Source organism: Podarcis tiliguerta (genome assembly GCF_965153285.1).
Source record: "Podarcis tiliguerta genome assembly, chromosome: 2".
NCBI classification, from domain to species: domain Eukaryota; kingdom Metazoa; phylum Chordata; class Lepidosauria; order Squamata; family Lacertidae; genus Podarcis; species Podarcis tiliguerta.
Genome location: NC_139535.1, coordinates 85,431,136 through 85,447,502, shown reverse-complemented (window position 1 = coordinate 85,447,502; position 16,367 = coordinate 85,431,136). Strand labels below are relative to the sequence as shown.

At 41.7% G+C, this 16,367-nt stretch overlaps 1 protein-coding gene and 1 long non-coding RNA gene across 6 annotated transcripts in view; one reads left to right on the top strand and one right to left on the bottom strand.

Annotated features, from left to right (window-relative positions):
* Positions 1-16,367, top strand: part of GLP2R (glucagon like peptide 2 receptor) — a 35,435-nt gene that overhangs the window by 11,766 nt on the left and 7,302 nt on the right. For 4 of the 5 annotated variants that reach the window (XM_083428482.1, XM_083428485.1, XM_083428481.1 and 1 more), the window contains 8 exons: positions 7,424-7,514; positions 9,227-9,331; positions 10,105-10,226; positions 11,664-11,770; positions 13,037-13,211; positions 14,216-14,375; positions 14,912-14,972; positions 15,832-15,901. In XM_083428482.1, coding sequence (XP_083284608.1) covers positions 7,424-7,514; positions 9,227-9,331; positions 10,105-10,226; positions 11,664-11,770; positions 13,037-13,211; positions 14,216-14,375; positions 14,912-14,972; positions 15,832-15,901 — 891 coding nt within the window. Of the gene's footprint in view, positions 1-4,941; positions 5,069-7,423; positions 7,515-9,226; positions 9,332-10,104; positions 10,227-11,663; positions 11,771-13,036; positions 13,212-14,215; positions 14,376-14,911; positions 14,973-15,831; positions 15,902-16,367 lie in introns of those variants that run through there. The other variant, XM_083428484.1, reaches the window with a different exon arrangement.
* Positions 2,177-12,658, bottom strand: LOC310672022. Its single transcript, XR_014508349.1, has 4 exons — positions 11,961-12,658; positions 10,322-10,437; positions 3,354-4,985; positions 2,177-2,801 (listed from the first exon to the last, which is right to left on the bottom strand). It is a non-coding gene; the product is annotated as an uncharacterized lncRNA (long non-coding RNA).

Here is a 16,367-nt window from a genome sequence, read left to right as displayed (position 1 = left end):
TGGAAGTCCTAAGTCCTTGGTCTTCTCTGCCTTTGACCTCAAGAAATCTTTACTGTGAATCACATTGAGACGGTTGTTTAGAAGGTGATTCATAAATCAGTGGTGGTGGTGATAGTCATAATCACAATAATTAATGTAAGAGAAATTGCTTCCTTGCCAGCAGGCTCCTTCTGCACCCCCAGGCTATAGCACTTAACTGAAGCGTCAGAGCTGGGCCATAGTCAGGACTGAAAATATTGCTGTATGGAGGATGGCTGGTGGAGAAACTAGCCTCTGTAGGCAGCAGAGCCAGAGGAACAAGAAGACGGAAGAGAAAAGGCTGCATCTTATTGCCCAGAAATCTTTTAAAATGAGGTGAATTGGTTCCCCCTCCCGTGAGATTTTTGTATCCCATTCTTATGGTGTGTGTTTTGTAATACAGAAACCCTCTTGAAGCTGGCGTGGGGTTGCCAGATTGTGATGTGGAGAGCCCTCCTTTATTTTGGATTTGCTTCAGAATTGGAAGACTAGGGCAGTAACCATTTCCCCTTTATCCCTGCTGGGTGGTACATATGGATGGAGCAGAAATTTGATGCCATTCGCATTTGCACTACCTGATTTGCACTTTGGGGGGGGGGGCGAATCGCTCTTCTCTGAATTTTGCAATGCATTTCCCCAACCAAGTGATGTGTACAAAACAGATGTACTAGGGTATAAAAATGCACAAAAATGCAAAGGTAACAAACAAACATGTGCTGTGTTCAGAAAAAAGTTGCTTCACAAAAATGTGTATATTGGGAGAAAGTGGCACTAAAATGCTGGTGAATTTTCAAAAGAAAAGAAAAAAGAAAATCAGAAACTGATGTGGAAATGTGCAGAGCTGAACTTAAGTTTGGAAAATGAAAGAATGTTTGTGCTGACAGAGCACTCTCCCTAGTGCTACATCAAATTATCCCCACCATTCTTCCAATTATTTGGAGGAATTAACCTGTTCCTTGCGTTCAGTGGAAAAATTCTTGCCAATGCCCATTTCCACTGATGGGATAGAGTTAAGGAACCTCTCCCTCCCCCCACAGGAGGGCCTCTACAGCTGCATTTTCCAAAAAATTTAATTGTTTGCACTTTGTGAACACCCACGCACAGTCACCGTCATGGAGAACACTACACATGGCCAATGAACATCCCATGCATCTTGACACTAAGCCCGAGGAGATGAAGAGCACCTGTAGGCTCCCTCTTGATTTGCCCTTTCAAGGCTCCTTGCTATCCCCCTTGTTCATTTGAAAGCCAAACTGTTTTCTGAGCCCAGCGAGCTTTCCACAAAACAACTGCGTCATCCCCATTCCATGCCTCTTAAGACAAGGTTCATTGACCAACAAACCTCCTCTCATCGCTTACATTTGGGGAGGGGCGGGGAAGCAGAGAGGGGGAAAGAGTAGGTGGGAAAAATCCATTTGGTTCCTGTCCCTAAAGGAGAATTCCTCTCTCATGGCTCTTTTGTAAATAGTTTTATCTTGAACGATCATCAAGTGACTCTTTGTGCTCTCGACAGTGGGCTCATTAATCGACCCTCTGCGTTATCGGTTTTCCCTCTCTGATCAGTTCTCAAGATTTATATGCTGCCTGTTTTGGTGCAAGAGAGATTTATTTCTCTCCTTCAAACCTGGAGGTGCTGTGGCTTTTCTGACCCAGATGATGTAGCAGAAGACTTAAAACTGAAACAGCAGTGGGGGTTGTGGCTAGAAAATAGAGAGGCCCCCAGACTAGAGACTGGGAAACTGCGAAGATCATGGGACCTGCAGTTTGTTAAGGGTCCTGGGGATTGTCACTCTGGGAGGGGTAAACAAGACCTCCCAGGATTTTTTGGGGAAAGCCATGTGCTTTAAATGAATGGTTTGTATGCAGCCATATTCAAGCTGACCTTTTGGCTACAACATCCAGACTAGTTTTTTATAATGGGGGTATTTTCCCTAGTCCTCCGTTCCTACCACCCACTATTTCATCTTGCCTGGTGAAGACTTACAGAGAGCTCAAAAGCTTGCTGCTGTTTTGTGACAGTTTGGTGTGTCCTAATGCAGGCCTTGCCCAGCTGTGGGTTTTGATGTCTGGGAAAGGATGGCTTTGGTTCAGAGAGTCGGGGAGAAGGAAAAGAGTCAGAAAGAGTGTTGGGACATGATGAAGGATGGAGACAGAAAGCTGCTGCGAGTTGGCTTGTTTTAATGCCTGAGGAAGATCACTTAAACTGAATGCACACGCCCACTCATTCACACAGGGCACAAACTGCTGGACACTTTTTCTGTGCAAATCCCACTGGACTGCACAAGAGCATGGCAGGAGAGTGCGTTTCTGCCAAACGGAGGGCACAGAATGATCAAGTTGCAGACAGTTGGCCAAACAGGTCAAAAGTTCACAGTGCGAAGCTCAGGGAATTGTTGGATGGAAAACAGGAAAAGATAACTCTATTCATATTCTGTGCTTCTCTTGAAGAATTTAGCAACCAATCCTGGAACAAAGTTTCTTCCTCACTGAAGCTTAAGGCAAGCATTTTGTTCAGTGTCTCCCTGCCAGCGCAGGGACATTTGCCAAGCTGTTAACAGCTCGAGACATCGCACACATGTGGGAAGGGCATTAATTCAGCTCCGTGACAAACATCTTTTTCCCTGGAACACTTCTCTGTATGGGCAGTCACTTTCAAGGGAGATTGCAAGGGTGGGCATCTGTTCAACACGCTGACCCGGCCATTTGGGCAATTGTCCAAAAGCAACTCATCTTCCATTTTTGGTTAAGATCATCCCAAAGGTTCTCTTGGATACTTCCAATTCCTATATGGATGCAAAAAAAAACATGTTTAGTATGAAAAAAAATTAAATGACACATGCAATCAACACTGGCGACGTACTCCAGATCCCAGTTAAACCAAAGAATCAAAGGCCTTGTGTACGTCAACAGAAATAGTGGCGCACCTGCCGTATAAACTGGCATGGTTGAACAGTCAATGCTAATCCTTAAAGGAACTTTAGTGCTTGAAGATCCTTTTCTTTTTATGGAGTTCTGGGGCCACTCCATGCTACTAACCATGATTGCTATGCTCTGCCTCCACACTTGGAAGGAGTAATGCTTCTGAATACCAGCTGCTGGAAACCTCAGGAGGGGATAGTGCTCTTGTGTTCAGGTCCTACTTGCAGGTTTCCCAGAGGCATCTGGCTGGCCACTATGAGAACAGGATGCTGGACTATGTGGACCATTGGCCTGATCTAGCAGAGCTTTTCTCACCTTCCCATGACTCCCCCTCCCCTCCAGAGGTGTACACATGTGTGTGTGTGTGTGTGTGTGTGTGTGTGTGTTGGAGGGTGTCAGCTGTGAAGAGGCCATACCTGTATAATAGGGAATGGTAGTTCTTTGGGCAGACTATGGCTCTTTAACAACTGCACTCAGCTGCAATCTGCAGAATATTGTAGAGGAAAGCGAAAGCAGTTAAATCGGTTTAAAAAAGTAAATTGCATTAGATTGCAGACATCCCTTCCATCATCTTCAACTCAAGTACTTTTCCTTAACTGGGTTGCAACTCAAGCGGCTGCCCTCAAGCCAATTAATGACAATCAGTCATATTTCATTGTTTAAAACCAGAGGTTATGACACTTGGAGTCAGAGTGACAACAGAACGCTAATGGACCATTTTAACCAAAAACATCACTCATCCACCCTGCAGGACCCTTGCTGCCGCAAGATACAATTACATATTATATAGATGATAAATGACCAATTTCCATTCACTTTATTAAGTGGGGCCTTCTACCATCAAATTTGCGTCACGTCCTGACCATGCCAGTTTCAGGAAGTGTCAGCTGGTAGACAGACGTATCGTCACTCAAGTCAATCTATTTGATTTCCTTTTGATGCAGGAGAATTCAGCCCTTAAAACTGGATATCTTCCAACAATTCATAAGCATGCCTACTCAACAACATTAAAGCCTCACATTGAACATAACCAATCTATAGAAAGCACTTTATGATAATGGAAGGAGGAACAATGTTTGTAGTATTGTAACCTAAGAAAATCCTTAATAATTGGTGTGTGTTTTTTAAAGCATGCCTACTCCTCACATTTAAGTCTGTGCTTAACAGCCGTGGATGCTATCAGGGATGTCTGGGGGGTGGGAAATTTTGTAAGTGTATGAAAAACTGCTTATTTAGGATCCCTAGACTAAATTCCCAAGGTTTTTTGAGTGGAAGCTGTGGCAGCTAAACCAGTTTATATTGTTGATAAATATATGGCCTTAGAGTGCATGAGGCTCTGTCTGCACTTTCACAAATCTACATTTCCCAACTTTGTCCCCTTCAACAGACTAGAAAGTTGGGAAATAAGTACCCATTTAAATATAAATCAACTAGCATGGTACCGTGAGGTTATATTGTTCTAGCTTGTACTTTTAGAGGCAAAAATGGGCTGATGACTCTAATTTTGCAATTATCAAGATACATAAACATCAAAAAATTGCCTTTGGCTTTAGAACCACTTTTTAGCATCACTTACAACACACCTATGAATGATTACCTAGTCATATATTCCATTGATCTCAAAGGGGCGTACTGCCTTGTAAGTTTGTTTAGGATTACAGCTTTAATCAACACTCCTGCATTTGTAAATTTTGGTTTAATGTTCTGGGAAGGGCTCTCATCCTGAACATGAGATTACTGTGAGTTCAAGTGAGCAGACTTACTAAGGGACAAACATCAGCAGGAGAGGGGAGGCACCAGTTGTTGAGAAAGAGGAATGTATATGTCTGAGGTCTCTGAATATTCTACCTTGCAACGGCACTGGAGCTGCCAGTAGAGAAGAGTTTCTATTATACGCCTGTCATTTCAGTAGACAGCAATGCCTCAGCAATAAGATAAAACCTGTCAACACACCAAAACTGCTTTGATCAGGAACAGAAGATGTCAAGTGCGTAACAGAAAAGATTCTGTCTCCCCCCAAAGATGTCAGCAGTTAGCTTGGCTCTACGCTGAAAAATAGAAGGGGAATGAAAGATAGAAAAGGTAAAACATAGGCGGAGGGCCAATATGAGAGAAAGAAGGAAAGAAAAATGTAAGTGGGAAGTTGTAGAGTTTTGTGTGCGTGTTTTGATGTTACACAGACATTAAAGTTTATTGCCAAGGTCAGCATTTCTGTTTCACGTCATATTGAGGAAGGTGGTGAATATATTGCATTTCTGCGTGCTCAGGTGATGTAAGGGACTTATATCAGGAATTGCAGTTTGTGAAACTAGTAAGGTTGATCAAAACTCCCTTGTCTGTCTCATGAGAGCAGTGGAGGAAATGTCAGTTTCCCTCCGTGACACAGAATCACATTCAGATGCGTCACGTTTACATTTGTTTTTTAAAATAATTTTTATTAAAGATTTTCCTCGTTTACAAAACCGCATGCATTGTCTCTTTCTTCAGGTTGTGTTTTCTACAGATCAGTTACATTTGTTGTAAGACATTGGTGTTATATGCAGTATAGGGTTGGGAAAAAGGAAGAGGGACGGGAGAGAGTGGGTGGTAAAGCTGATGTTCTTTTACTTAGTGTATGCGTGGGGCTTTGTGTCAGCATCACTTGAGTAGGTTCTCTTTCTATTCGCTTGTTATGTTTCCTTGGCGGTGAGAGAGGTTGGGGTTGCCTAGGGTGTGGTTGATTTGTTTGTGCATGGGGGTGGGGGTTGTTTGGTTAAGTCAGCCATATTGAATTGAATCCAAGAGTTCTATGGCTCCTTAAAAATAGACACATTTATTGTGGTGTAATAAGACTTCATGGACTAAGCCAATACTGCCAGAGGTCTAAAAGTAGGCTCCACTTACACCTGACATTTTGGCTTAGGTCGGTGAATTACCTCCAGTTAGTATTTAGAGGATGATTTCAACTATCTAAATACAGCAGTTAGCGAAGCTACAGCGGATGCAATTATTTACAGTTGTGTTTGGGAGAACTTAGAAAACTGGATTTATATTAAGTGTCCTAAAAAATGTTCATTTTTCTTTTATGTTATTAAAATACATAATCAAGAATAAAACAAAACCATCACAGAAAACAGCTATGAAATATTGAAGCAGAATCAAAAAGGAGGCCAAAGACATCAGTAATAGATTCCAGTATTTCAATACATTCCAGAAATTATAACAAGTCTATAAACACCATTAATATGGATATCCCTTATGCTAGTTCCATCTTCTGTCCTCATCCACAGCATTCCTCACGACGAGAATCAGCCGTCACTTTCAGCAACTCTGACCTTCCCTCAGCTTAGTCCCCTCCAGAAGTTATGAACCACAACTCCCATCTGCTTCAGCCAACATGGCAAATGGTCAGGGATGATGGGAATTGTACTTCAAAATTATCTGGAGGTTACTAGGTTGGGCAAGGCTGAGTAGATGGCTCTCAAAGGCAATTGGACTTGCCCTGCATGAATCTGCCTATCATTGGCCCCTTGAATTTCCAGCTACAGATTAGCACAAGTGGGAGAAGACTCCTGCTTGTAGGATTTCTATAAACATCTGGTTCGCCATACTGTGAAAAATGATGCTGGGCTAGTTCAGTGTTTGATCTGACTGAGCATGCCTCTTCTTATGTTCCCACCATACCAGAACCCATTCTCAGTATGGAGGTGTGCAAGAACCTGAAGGAAAGATTAAAGAGTGCAGGGTGCATAGAAGCCACTCCTAGGGGCCAAGGTACCTTTGGCTCTCCCAGTAACATATTTGAGGTGGCGGGGGGGGGGGGGAGTTGATGGGCATTGCCATTCAAATGGTGTGTGCACACTGTGTCTTGTGATTGATTATGCAGGGCGGGGCTTACCTGCCGGGGGGGCATATTATATTCAGGGTGTAATTAAATAAAGAAAACTAAAGAACATTTGCTAGGAGATAAAAACGGGGTAAGAAGAGAGCATGGAGGTGCCAATATGAACTTGCGTCTTTCGGACTGCTTGGCCACTGGTAAACTGACAATGTGTCACCTCACATACTAAGGGAATGGTTATTATATTTGACTGGATGCAACTCCTGAAGACAACCTCTCATTTAAGTTTAGCCTCTCCACTTTAGCTGTCTCAGTCTGTCATCCGGTAACATTTTGTTTCATGTCCAATGTTAAAAATCAGCCATTCACTAAGCTGCCACAGTGCCTAAGAGCTGACATGTCAAACATTGTGTAACTGGCAATTAACATGTCCTATTTACTTTGTTGAGGGAAATGTGTTGGAAGAAATGTTTCCCCAAGAGAATAGCTTAGTGGGAGAAGTGTGGGTTGTTTCTGTGTGGTGTTGGGGCACTCAAAGCCAAATTGGATGAGCTGTTGCCAGAATACAGATATAAAATGATGACCTCATTCTCTTCACGCACCTTTTGGGAATCAACTGACTTCCATATTCAAATGGTTCATATGCAATGTTTTCTTTGCTTGCAGGCTGAAGGATCTTATGAGAAAATAAGAGTGAATTTGCTTAACTACAAAGAAGCATGCTTGAAAATGTTACACGAGTCTGCGATCAGCCCAGGTAAGAAAGCAACCTTCACCATCATCAACACACAAATAATAGTTTGCGAAGCTTGTAGAAATGTGTTGTGTCCAAATCAGCAGTACATGAACCTAACGTCACTGCAAAGATTTCAGCTTGTGCAGTGGAGAATTCACCCTCCCTCTTTCCCTGCAATCTATTCTAGGGGCTCCCTCAACCCCGTGGAGCAGATTTGGGGAGTGTGCATGGGGGAGGGGAGAAATGAAAGTCCCATTTGCAAGTGGAAATCCTTGCATTGGTGGGATGTGTTAGCTGAATACTGCCCAGTGATAGCTAAAAGATAATGAGTAGTAGGGCTTCTCACCAAAATGGATGCAAGTATAAAGAGCAAGAAATGGTGGAAATTTGGTGAGTAGGATAGGGAGAAGAATGGGATGTATTTTATTGAATATGCTAAGATGGCATATTGCGGGATCAGAACAGCTTTTGGATCCTTTGGTGTCAAGTCACTTTCTCAGTCTCCCTCCACACCCCTGAAAGGCCCCCATTTGGCCTCTACCATCAGTTGGGTCAGGGCAATGAATGCTTCATTGGCAGTGGGGATGGGAATATTGGATATATTGCCCGAGAATATCCTTCTCAGGGCCTAAGGATTAAACCCTTGGTATCCTCAATCTCTCAGAGGGAGAGGGATTTGTTATGACATGTTCTTGTTTGTTTGACAGTCAACAGTATTGTCAAAGCTGGTGCAGTGCAGACTGGGAGTGTGAACTAGAACTGAAGCAGTTCAAATGTAATCTCAAACAAGAGCTTGCATAGACAAGCCACTGTTCCTTCAGCCTTCATTTTTAATACGGTTGTGATAATAGTACTTTTCTACTACTACCTTAAGGTGGCTGTTTACTGAGATAATTTATGCAAATGTCTGTTTGTTGTTGTTAATATTTACTGAACCTCCTTGGGAACATCTTGTTTCATTTTCTGTCAGTCATCTTAATTCATTTCCTGCTGACATTTGGTATGAGGATGTGATCTGGCCAAGATAATAATATTTATGTGTTGTCATAAAAATTACTGAGGTATTCTGTATGAATGCTATCATCATTATTTTGTTGATTATTCATTTCTAATCCTTTCAACTAACCATTTGGCCTCTTGGGAACATCTTGTTATATTTGTTCTCACCTACATTCATTTCCTGTTGATATATGTGGTCATGATGTGGTCAAAATGATAATCAGCCAGCTTCGTGCTTGTTTTGGTTGCTTGCTTCAGTAATTTTGATGCCTTGGTTCCATTCATGCCCCCATCCCCAAAGTTTGATTGATAAATGTTCTTGAGAACTTTGCTTGAAATCTAAATCACCATCTATATCTAGCTGAAATGCTTATCTAAGTAGCACAAGTAGCAGCTTAGCACAAGGGTGGCTGCTGGTATGCTTCACTGTAAGTCTTACGTTTAGTGCTCAAAGCGGCAGAAAAAGGAACGTAAGAGGGTTTCATTTCAAGTTTGGTCAGATTCTGTTATGTCTGTTGTAAAGAAGTGGAACTGCATCCCCTCCTGCTTTTGAGCCCTGCTTATGTCAAGCTGTAAACTTCATTTAGAGATATTAATTTAAATACTACAAGATGTGCAGAGTTATGTATCTTAGGTGCAACATCAATATGGCTTGGTTTGAACACACTGCATTCCTTGGTGATCAGTTGCCTGCATCCTTCCGTGAATGTTAAAAGACTCTCCCTCTCTCTCAGGAATATACTGCAATGGGAGTTTTGATGAATTTGTTTGCTGGCCTCATTCACCTCCAGGAATAGTCTCGGTTCCCTGCCCACATTATTTACCATGGATAGAAAATGGTAAGGCAAGACTTGGGAATATATGCACATTGCAAAGCTGTAATATATATGAGAACATTTCTCTTTCCTTCTAGAGTTCTGTACTGGGTACCTTGTCGTGCAAAGAAACTGCTAACTGAGACTCTTCAACACTGATGGCGTAGGGTAGCTTCTTAAAGAAATACTAGAATCAAATCTCTCCTGACACATACTCAGAAATCCAATTCTGCCACACTCCATACATAGTATGATGTATGGATTATGATGTACAGCCAAGGTCGAAACATGATTTCGTCAGCAGACTCCTACAGTAGTAAGGAGGAGACAATATGGGGAGGCAAGGAAGCAAGCAAGCTTTAAAGGAGCCAATGAGATCACACAAGAACGAAAGAGGGAAGGTGGCCAGATTTACTTAATCCCCCTTTGGAATCTGCAGTCCTGAATTGGTTAATTATACAATATCAATGACTGCTTCTCAACCCCAAGCACAAATAATCGAAAGCATGTAAGATGGAATTAAGTGAAATACAATCTTATCCCTTGGGTTTAAGCACTGACAGGGGCTTTAGAAACAAGGAATTAGGAGAATTTGACAGTGTTAATCCATTGATAAATATTAAGCTTTCTACAGTTACCTCCCAAATAAACAGACATTACAAAGAGCCACATACATCCAGCCAAGTCTCCATTTTCAGGGGTCTCTAGGCAAGTGATGAAAGGACGACGGCACTAAACCATGTCTGAAAAATGAAATGTGTGGCTTGACCTTTGAGCCTGCGTCTGTTTACATTTAGGAAGTGCAAGAAACGTATACAGAATCTGCTTGGACCAAGGGATTTGGAAAAAAGTTGAAAACTCCACTGTGGTCTGGGATAACCGCACTGAATGTTCTGGGGACAGCCACTATGAAAGAAAAGTGAGTAGAGATGCCTTTTTATGGTTTAATACAGTAACCTGCTTAATCCCCTCTGGAAATCCTCTTGATCAAATTGTTTCCACTGAGTACTTCACCTGAAAATGGGTAGTCTGTGTGTTTATTTAGAAGAGAGAATTGGGTCAACTCAGGCTGGATGCTTAGGTTGAGCACATTCTTCCCTCCAACATTTCTTGGATTTCTGACTGCTGAGCTGGTTCTAAAAAATATGAGGAGAATGAGTCAATCCATTAGAAGAGAGAGGCACTATATAAATATAATGAGCAATAATTTTCACTTTCACCTTTTCTTCCATATGGTACATACAAATTCATATGGGAATCTGCACCTATGAATATTCCAGCCACACAAAACTACTCTGAGATGTAATGAACTCTCATGAGGAATTTAGCTTTTTTAAAACACACACACTTTCCACCTACTAGTTACATATGGATAGGAGTTACATGCACATAATATGGAACTCTGCAAAACAATGAGTATAACCTTTAATCTAGGTCATAGATAGAGCACATCTGGGACATTTTCCAAAATAATTCACAGAATGTAAGTGTGGAATGTGGGATGTAATCCACTGGGAGCAGTCAAATATAACATTCCTTGTTTTCCTAGAGTGAACATGCAAGGGGATGTTGGTCTAGCCAGTCAAACTTCCTGTTACACCTGGCTGGAGCATCCTTCCTTGCATGTGATTAGTGGGTGGGATTGACCTTTCCAGACCTGGTTAAAGGCCAAGGCATGCTGCCACCCTCCCTCTTTTCCATCTTCCTTTCATCCTGCGAACTTCCTGGACTGAACTGCTGGCTGCCCTTATGGGGTAAACCTGTTTGTATATGTTTGTAACTTTAAGCCTAAAGCCTGCCTTCAGGGATCACACTGATCATAAGTAAAACTACTTTTTGTTACTTATGAATAAGACTGTGGTGTCTTTATTCTTTTAGGATGGATTTAAAAGGGGATCTTACCGGGAACATACAATTCAATCTGAGGCAGATCCATGGAAAGCCCAATTGCCGATTGGCTCTGATTCAGCAGTAAAATGCAGGTTTTCCTGGAGAAAGCACGAAGACAAACAAAAAACAAAAAACACACACCATGCTTAGGCACAGAGCTTTAAAGCCTGGACCTGTGCCTAAAAACATGGCACAAAATGAAGTCTGAATGAGCCCTGAGTTATGTGCTAGGGTGATCTTCTACAGATGAGATGAGAAACCTGTAGTCCTCCAGATGTTTTTGAATTACAACACCCATCATCCCTGGCCACTGACCATATGACTGGGGCTGATGGAAGTTGATGTCCAACAAAATTTGGAGGACCACAAATTTCTCATTGCTGTTCTACAGAATTTTCTCTCCTGGCATGATCTCTTTCCCAGACTTTACATCAATTTAACTCCTTTGCGTCTCTGTTGTTCTTAGGATGAAGAACAAACATTGTGGACCTCCACCCTGTACATTTATACTGTGGGATATACTTTTTCTCTTGTTTCCCTTGTCTTAGCGCTTTTCATACTGATGCTGCTCAGGTCAGTATAATCTATCTTTCAGTAAAACATGGTGTTCTGGCATTACCCAGTGGTACATTTTCCAATTGCCAGGTGCTGGGATTTAGACCTGGGTTTGCATTATAATCTAACGTTAAATGATGGCTGGTGTCATCCTGGACAAAGTGAGAGAAACTTCCCTCTTCCCAGATCAATCAAAGGATCCGCTCACCTAATAATAATGCCAAAGTTGCCCTGGTCATACCACACCCATGAGACCATGAAATCTGTACAGTTTTAATAGCATTGTGTATCATGGCAGCTGAAAGGGATAGAGTGGTGATGAGATATTATCAGCGGGCCACCTGTTACCTGAGCATTATCAAAGAAGGCAAAAGATTGCATAATGTAAGTAGGCCCTTGTGCAACTAGATGTTGACTAACAAGGTTCCAAATCTAATGTTTCCTTCGCAAAAGTATTGCAACAAATGTGCAACACCCACAGGAGAGAATAAATTAATTGGACATGATTCCTGTTAATGCTTGCCTGCCTACTGATTCTCCCCTGAAAATATTCACACAAGCAGTTTCTAACCCTCCCCAGAGAAGCAGTTGTATTCCAAAACTGGAGATGAACCCAGCTAGCGTGGAAATGGCAGAGGTGGGTGGGAATCTTTGTAGCCAGCATGAGTTAAGCATCCCCCTTCTGCTGATCTTCTCCTGTAAGTGTTCCACTAGTCTCAGCACTCCCATTCTCAGCAAATTATTGGCTGGGATGAGAGACGAAGTTCCACCCTAAGTAGTGTTTGTCTTTTTCTGCTGCAACATGAGGCCATCTAATAGCAATGGCAGCAGTGAGGTCCTCTTGCTCATCAGCCCTATAGGAGGGACACACACACACACACACACACACACACACACACACACACACACACATCTTATTTAGGAGCAGGCATCCCCAGCTCTCCAGTTCTCTGCAGAGCGTATATGTTGTAAACCACACAATACCACACCAACTTGCCACTGCCTCTGTTCCTTTCTTGCTTCACAGAAAATGAGCAACAGAGATGGGAACCCCTATACTCTTGGTTGTCAGGTGTGCTCAGCCCAGTGTGGGATAAGACAGGAAATTATGCTACTGGAACAACATGCAGGCCTAGCTGATCCAAGTGTCCTTAGCACCCATAGCCACTAAGCCCCCACTAGGAAGGAAGAACATTTACAGCAGGGCAAGAACATGCTGTTATTCAGATCAGAATAAAACCAGCTTCAGTGGATTCTTAAGATGATGCTTCTCTTCTTCCACAGGAAACTGCACTGCACAAGGAACTACATCCATATGAATCTGTTTGTTGCGTTCATCTTGCGAGCCGCAGGAGTTCTCATCAAAGACAGAACAACCCACAGCACTTATGTATTTCTTTATGTGGACTCTGAAAAGCCAAGTGATCTAAATGGATGGATATCATTCTCAAGTCCAGAGGTACGGCATTGTTAAAAGCAAGTGGGTGGAAGAAAGAGCATCTAATGATACCTGGAGTTTCTATGTGTTCATGGCTGAATTCTGTAGCTGCAAAGCTTGCTAGAAAACTGTTGTTGATTGAACTCATTCAAAGCGTTGCATTCCATGCTGAGCATCCTTTGCTAGCAAGTTTCAAGCTCTGCATACTTTCTTTTGTATGACGGTAACTGGCACACAAGTATGAAAATAGCTAGAAAATTCCTTCGTTTATTTATTTATTCATAAAGCTTATAGACTGATTATTATTTTTACAAAAAAAAAACTAAAGTGGTATGCCAGTTAAAAAGCAGATAAAACAAGACATCTAAAAACAAGGTAAATGGCAAGTTAAAACAACTGGAGGAACAAAAGATGGATATGTCCAGAAGATTTACACAGGTGTATGCTGTCTTCCTCAGATGGCCTGCAGCCAGCACATACCACTCACAATACAGATGCATTTAAGGCATAATTATACCACTTTGACAGCCATGGACTGCAGGTAGTTTTTAGGAGAGCCCTTTATGCTCCTCGCAGAGCTACAATTGCTAGAGTAGTTTAACAATCAAGCCTTCTTCCCATAGAATTCTGAGAACTTTGAGATTGTACTTTGGCTAATTTGACCCTGTTGGACTCTTGGGCCTTTGCATTGCTCATGCAGCAGAGACCAAGTTAGCAGCTTGTTTTGTTTGAAGGCTGGCTTGGCAGTGCAGAAGGAAGGTATCTGGGCCCTGCTGCTAGTATCCTCCATTCAAGAACCATCCAGCCACAGAGCTTTGTAGTCATTAACATTTAACAAAACTGCTTTAGAAGAATAGAGCTTTTCAAATATTCATTTTGACTGACAAGTATCTGACTTGCTTAACAAAAACTCCACATATCTGTATGTACCAAGCTGTATTTTGATAATTGGTAGTACCAAGTTTTACTTTGCTGTTGACGGTTGTTCAATATTAACTTTTCTTCTCGCTATCTCATTTCCACAGAAGTTGTTCCTATGCAGGATGGCTCAGCTTTTGATGCATTATGTTGTCGGGGCAAATTTCTTCTGGATTTTAGTGGAAGGGATTTACCTCCATAGATTATTGGTAGCCACTGTGCTCTCTGAGAAACATCTGCTGTTGAGATACATATTCATTGGATGGGGTAAATATTCAGATTTTTTCCCCAGCAGCGCATATAGTCCACTGTTTCAGGATAGGTTAGCATCAATCTAAAACCCATGTCATCAAGGCAGCTGCAGTCACGAAGGCCATGTCTATATTGAAGATAAGCCACCCTTCTCTATGTCACAACTGCCCTGGGCCACCTTGGGAGGAAAGGCAATATATAAAAGTACAATAAACAGAATAAATAATAATCACCATCTGAGAAATGATCCAAACCCTGCCCTGCATTTTGACATCAGATTATTATAAGCATACTCTTCTTTTAACTTTGTTGCTGCTTTTAGCTGCTCAGAGACTGTCCTTGGATAAAGAGGGTTACAAAAATGTATGACTGAATCAACAAGAGAAAAAAGTTGCTGTGATCAATAGCCTTTGCCTTGTACACAAATTAGTAATATTCCCTCCCATCCCTATATTCCAGCCACTCCATTATTATTTAGTCCACATGCGCAACAACTGTTACATATTGCCCATTGCGAAGTCACATTGTCCCTGCATCTCAATTTTCCCCAGGTTTTCCAGTTCTGTTTGTGGCTTCCTGGGGAATAACAAAATACCAACTGGAGTATGAGGGGTAAGTGACTGTTTCCAAATGCTCCTCTGGCTTGGTTTGTTGCTTCAGTTTCTGCCAAGATAATAGAAAGCATGGCCTGCTGGTTTAAACAAAGGTCTTCGGATGGATATAGACAAACATTTTGTTCTGTGGTGGTCATTTGTAAACATGCTGTGGAGATGGTGATCTAGAGTATATAGCCAGATCATGATAGTGACTTTGCTAAAACACATACACACACCCAAGCACCACCAGTTTCTGATTTTCTAATCCCCCTATTATTGATGTTTATGTGGACACAGTAAGATCAGTCTTGTGAATGGTATAGGAAAGCTTAGCTGATGTGGGCCTGATCAGGGCTTGAACAAGAGGCCACTGAGAACTTGATACAAGCTGCTCTGAGCTTTTGAAAGAAAGAGTGGGATGTAAGTATAATTAATAAATAGACCTCATGCTACACCCCGTTGGTTCCTAATGCTAAACCAAAGGAATTAAGTGAAGTTAACCTGGCGTTTAGATGCACCTAGTGGAACACAAATGAGTCATCATCATTTGCTTCCATAGGTATCAGTTGCTTAAGCCTCCATTAGGAAGCTCATTATAAAAATAATAAATTGCATTACAGCCCACTATGGCCACAACCATTAGAATAATGGTCTTGTGTTATGGGAAAATGCATGCCTTGGGATTACTTGCTTAGGAATGGATTATTGTATACAATTGATTTTGAAAAATGTAATCTTGATGAGTAATCTGATTAGTCCTCTTGGCAAAAAAAAGCAAGCAGGTTCACAGGTCCTATCCAAATCTATTTAAAAATAATGTGGCTTGCCATTTGTGCTTATGTGAGCTGACAGAATAATTTTGACTTACTTCCTAGATGCTGGGCAACACATCACAACATGGCATTCTGGTGGATCATTCGAGGGCCCATTTTATTTTCCATTGTTGTAAGCATCATGGCATAAATTTGATTAATTTTTTATACAGTTGTGGTGGTATGTTTCTGTTATATTATTTGCAAGGGGAGACATCTCCTGGTGCACAGCAGAGTGAGACTGACTTGGCCCTTTCCATGATTTGTGTCTCTCTGTATTTTACAAAATAAAGACATGGGACTAACCCTAAATAATTTAAAGCAAGGATTGATTGAGCAAAGATGGCTGTGGAAGGCATAAGGCAGGACAGGGATTAAAGGTGGGGGAGAAGTTTGCATTAAACTGTGAACTGACTGAATTTGCACTTCCTGAAGCAATACATGGACTGAAAGCAGCTTCAAAATTCAGAGGATCAGAAAAATGAGAACCAGAGAGTGTCCCAGAGAAGGATATGAGCAAGAGAGTCTTGGAAACATGAACAGGCAAATGCTTTTGCATTTATATTTTTAAAAGAGAGATTACATGATACCCATTCAAA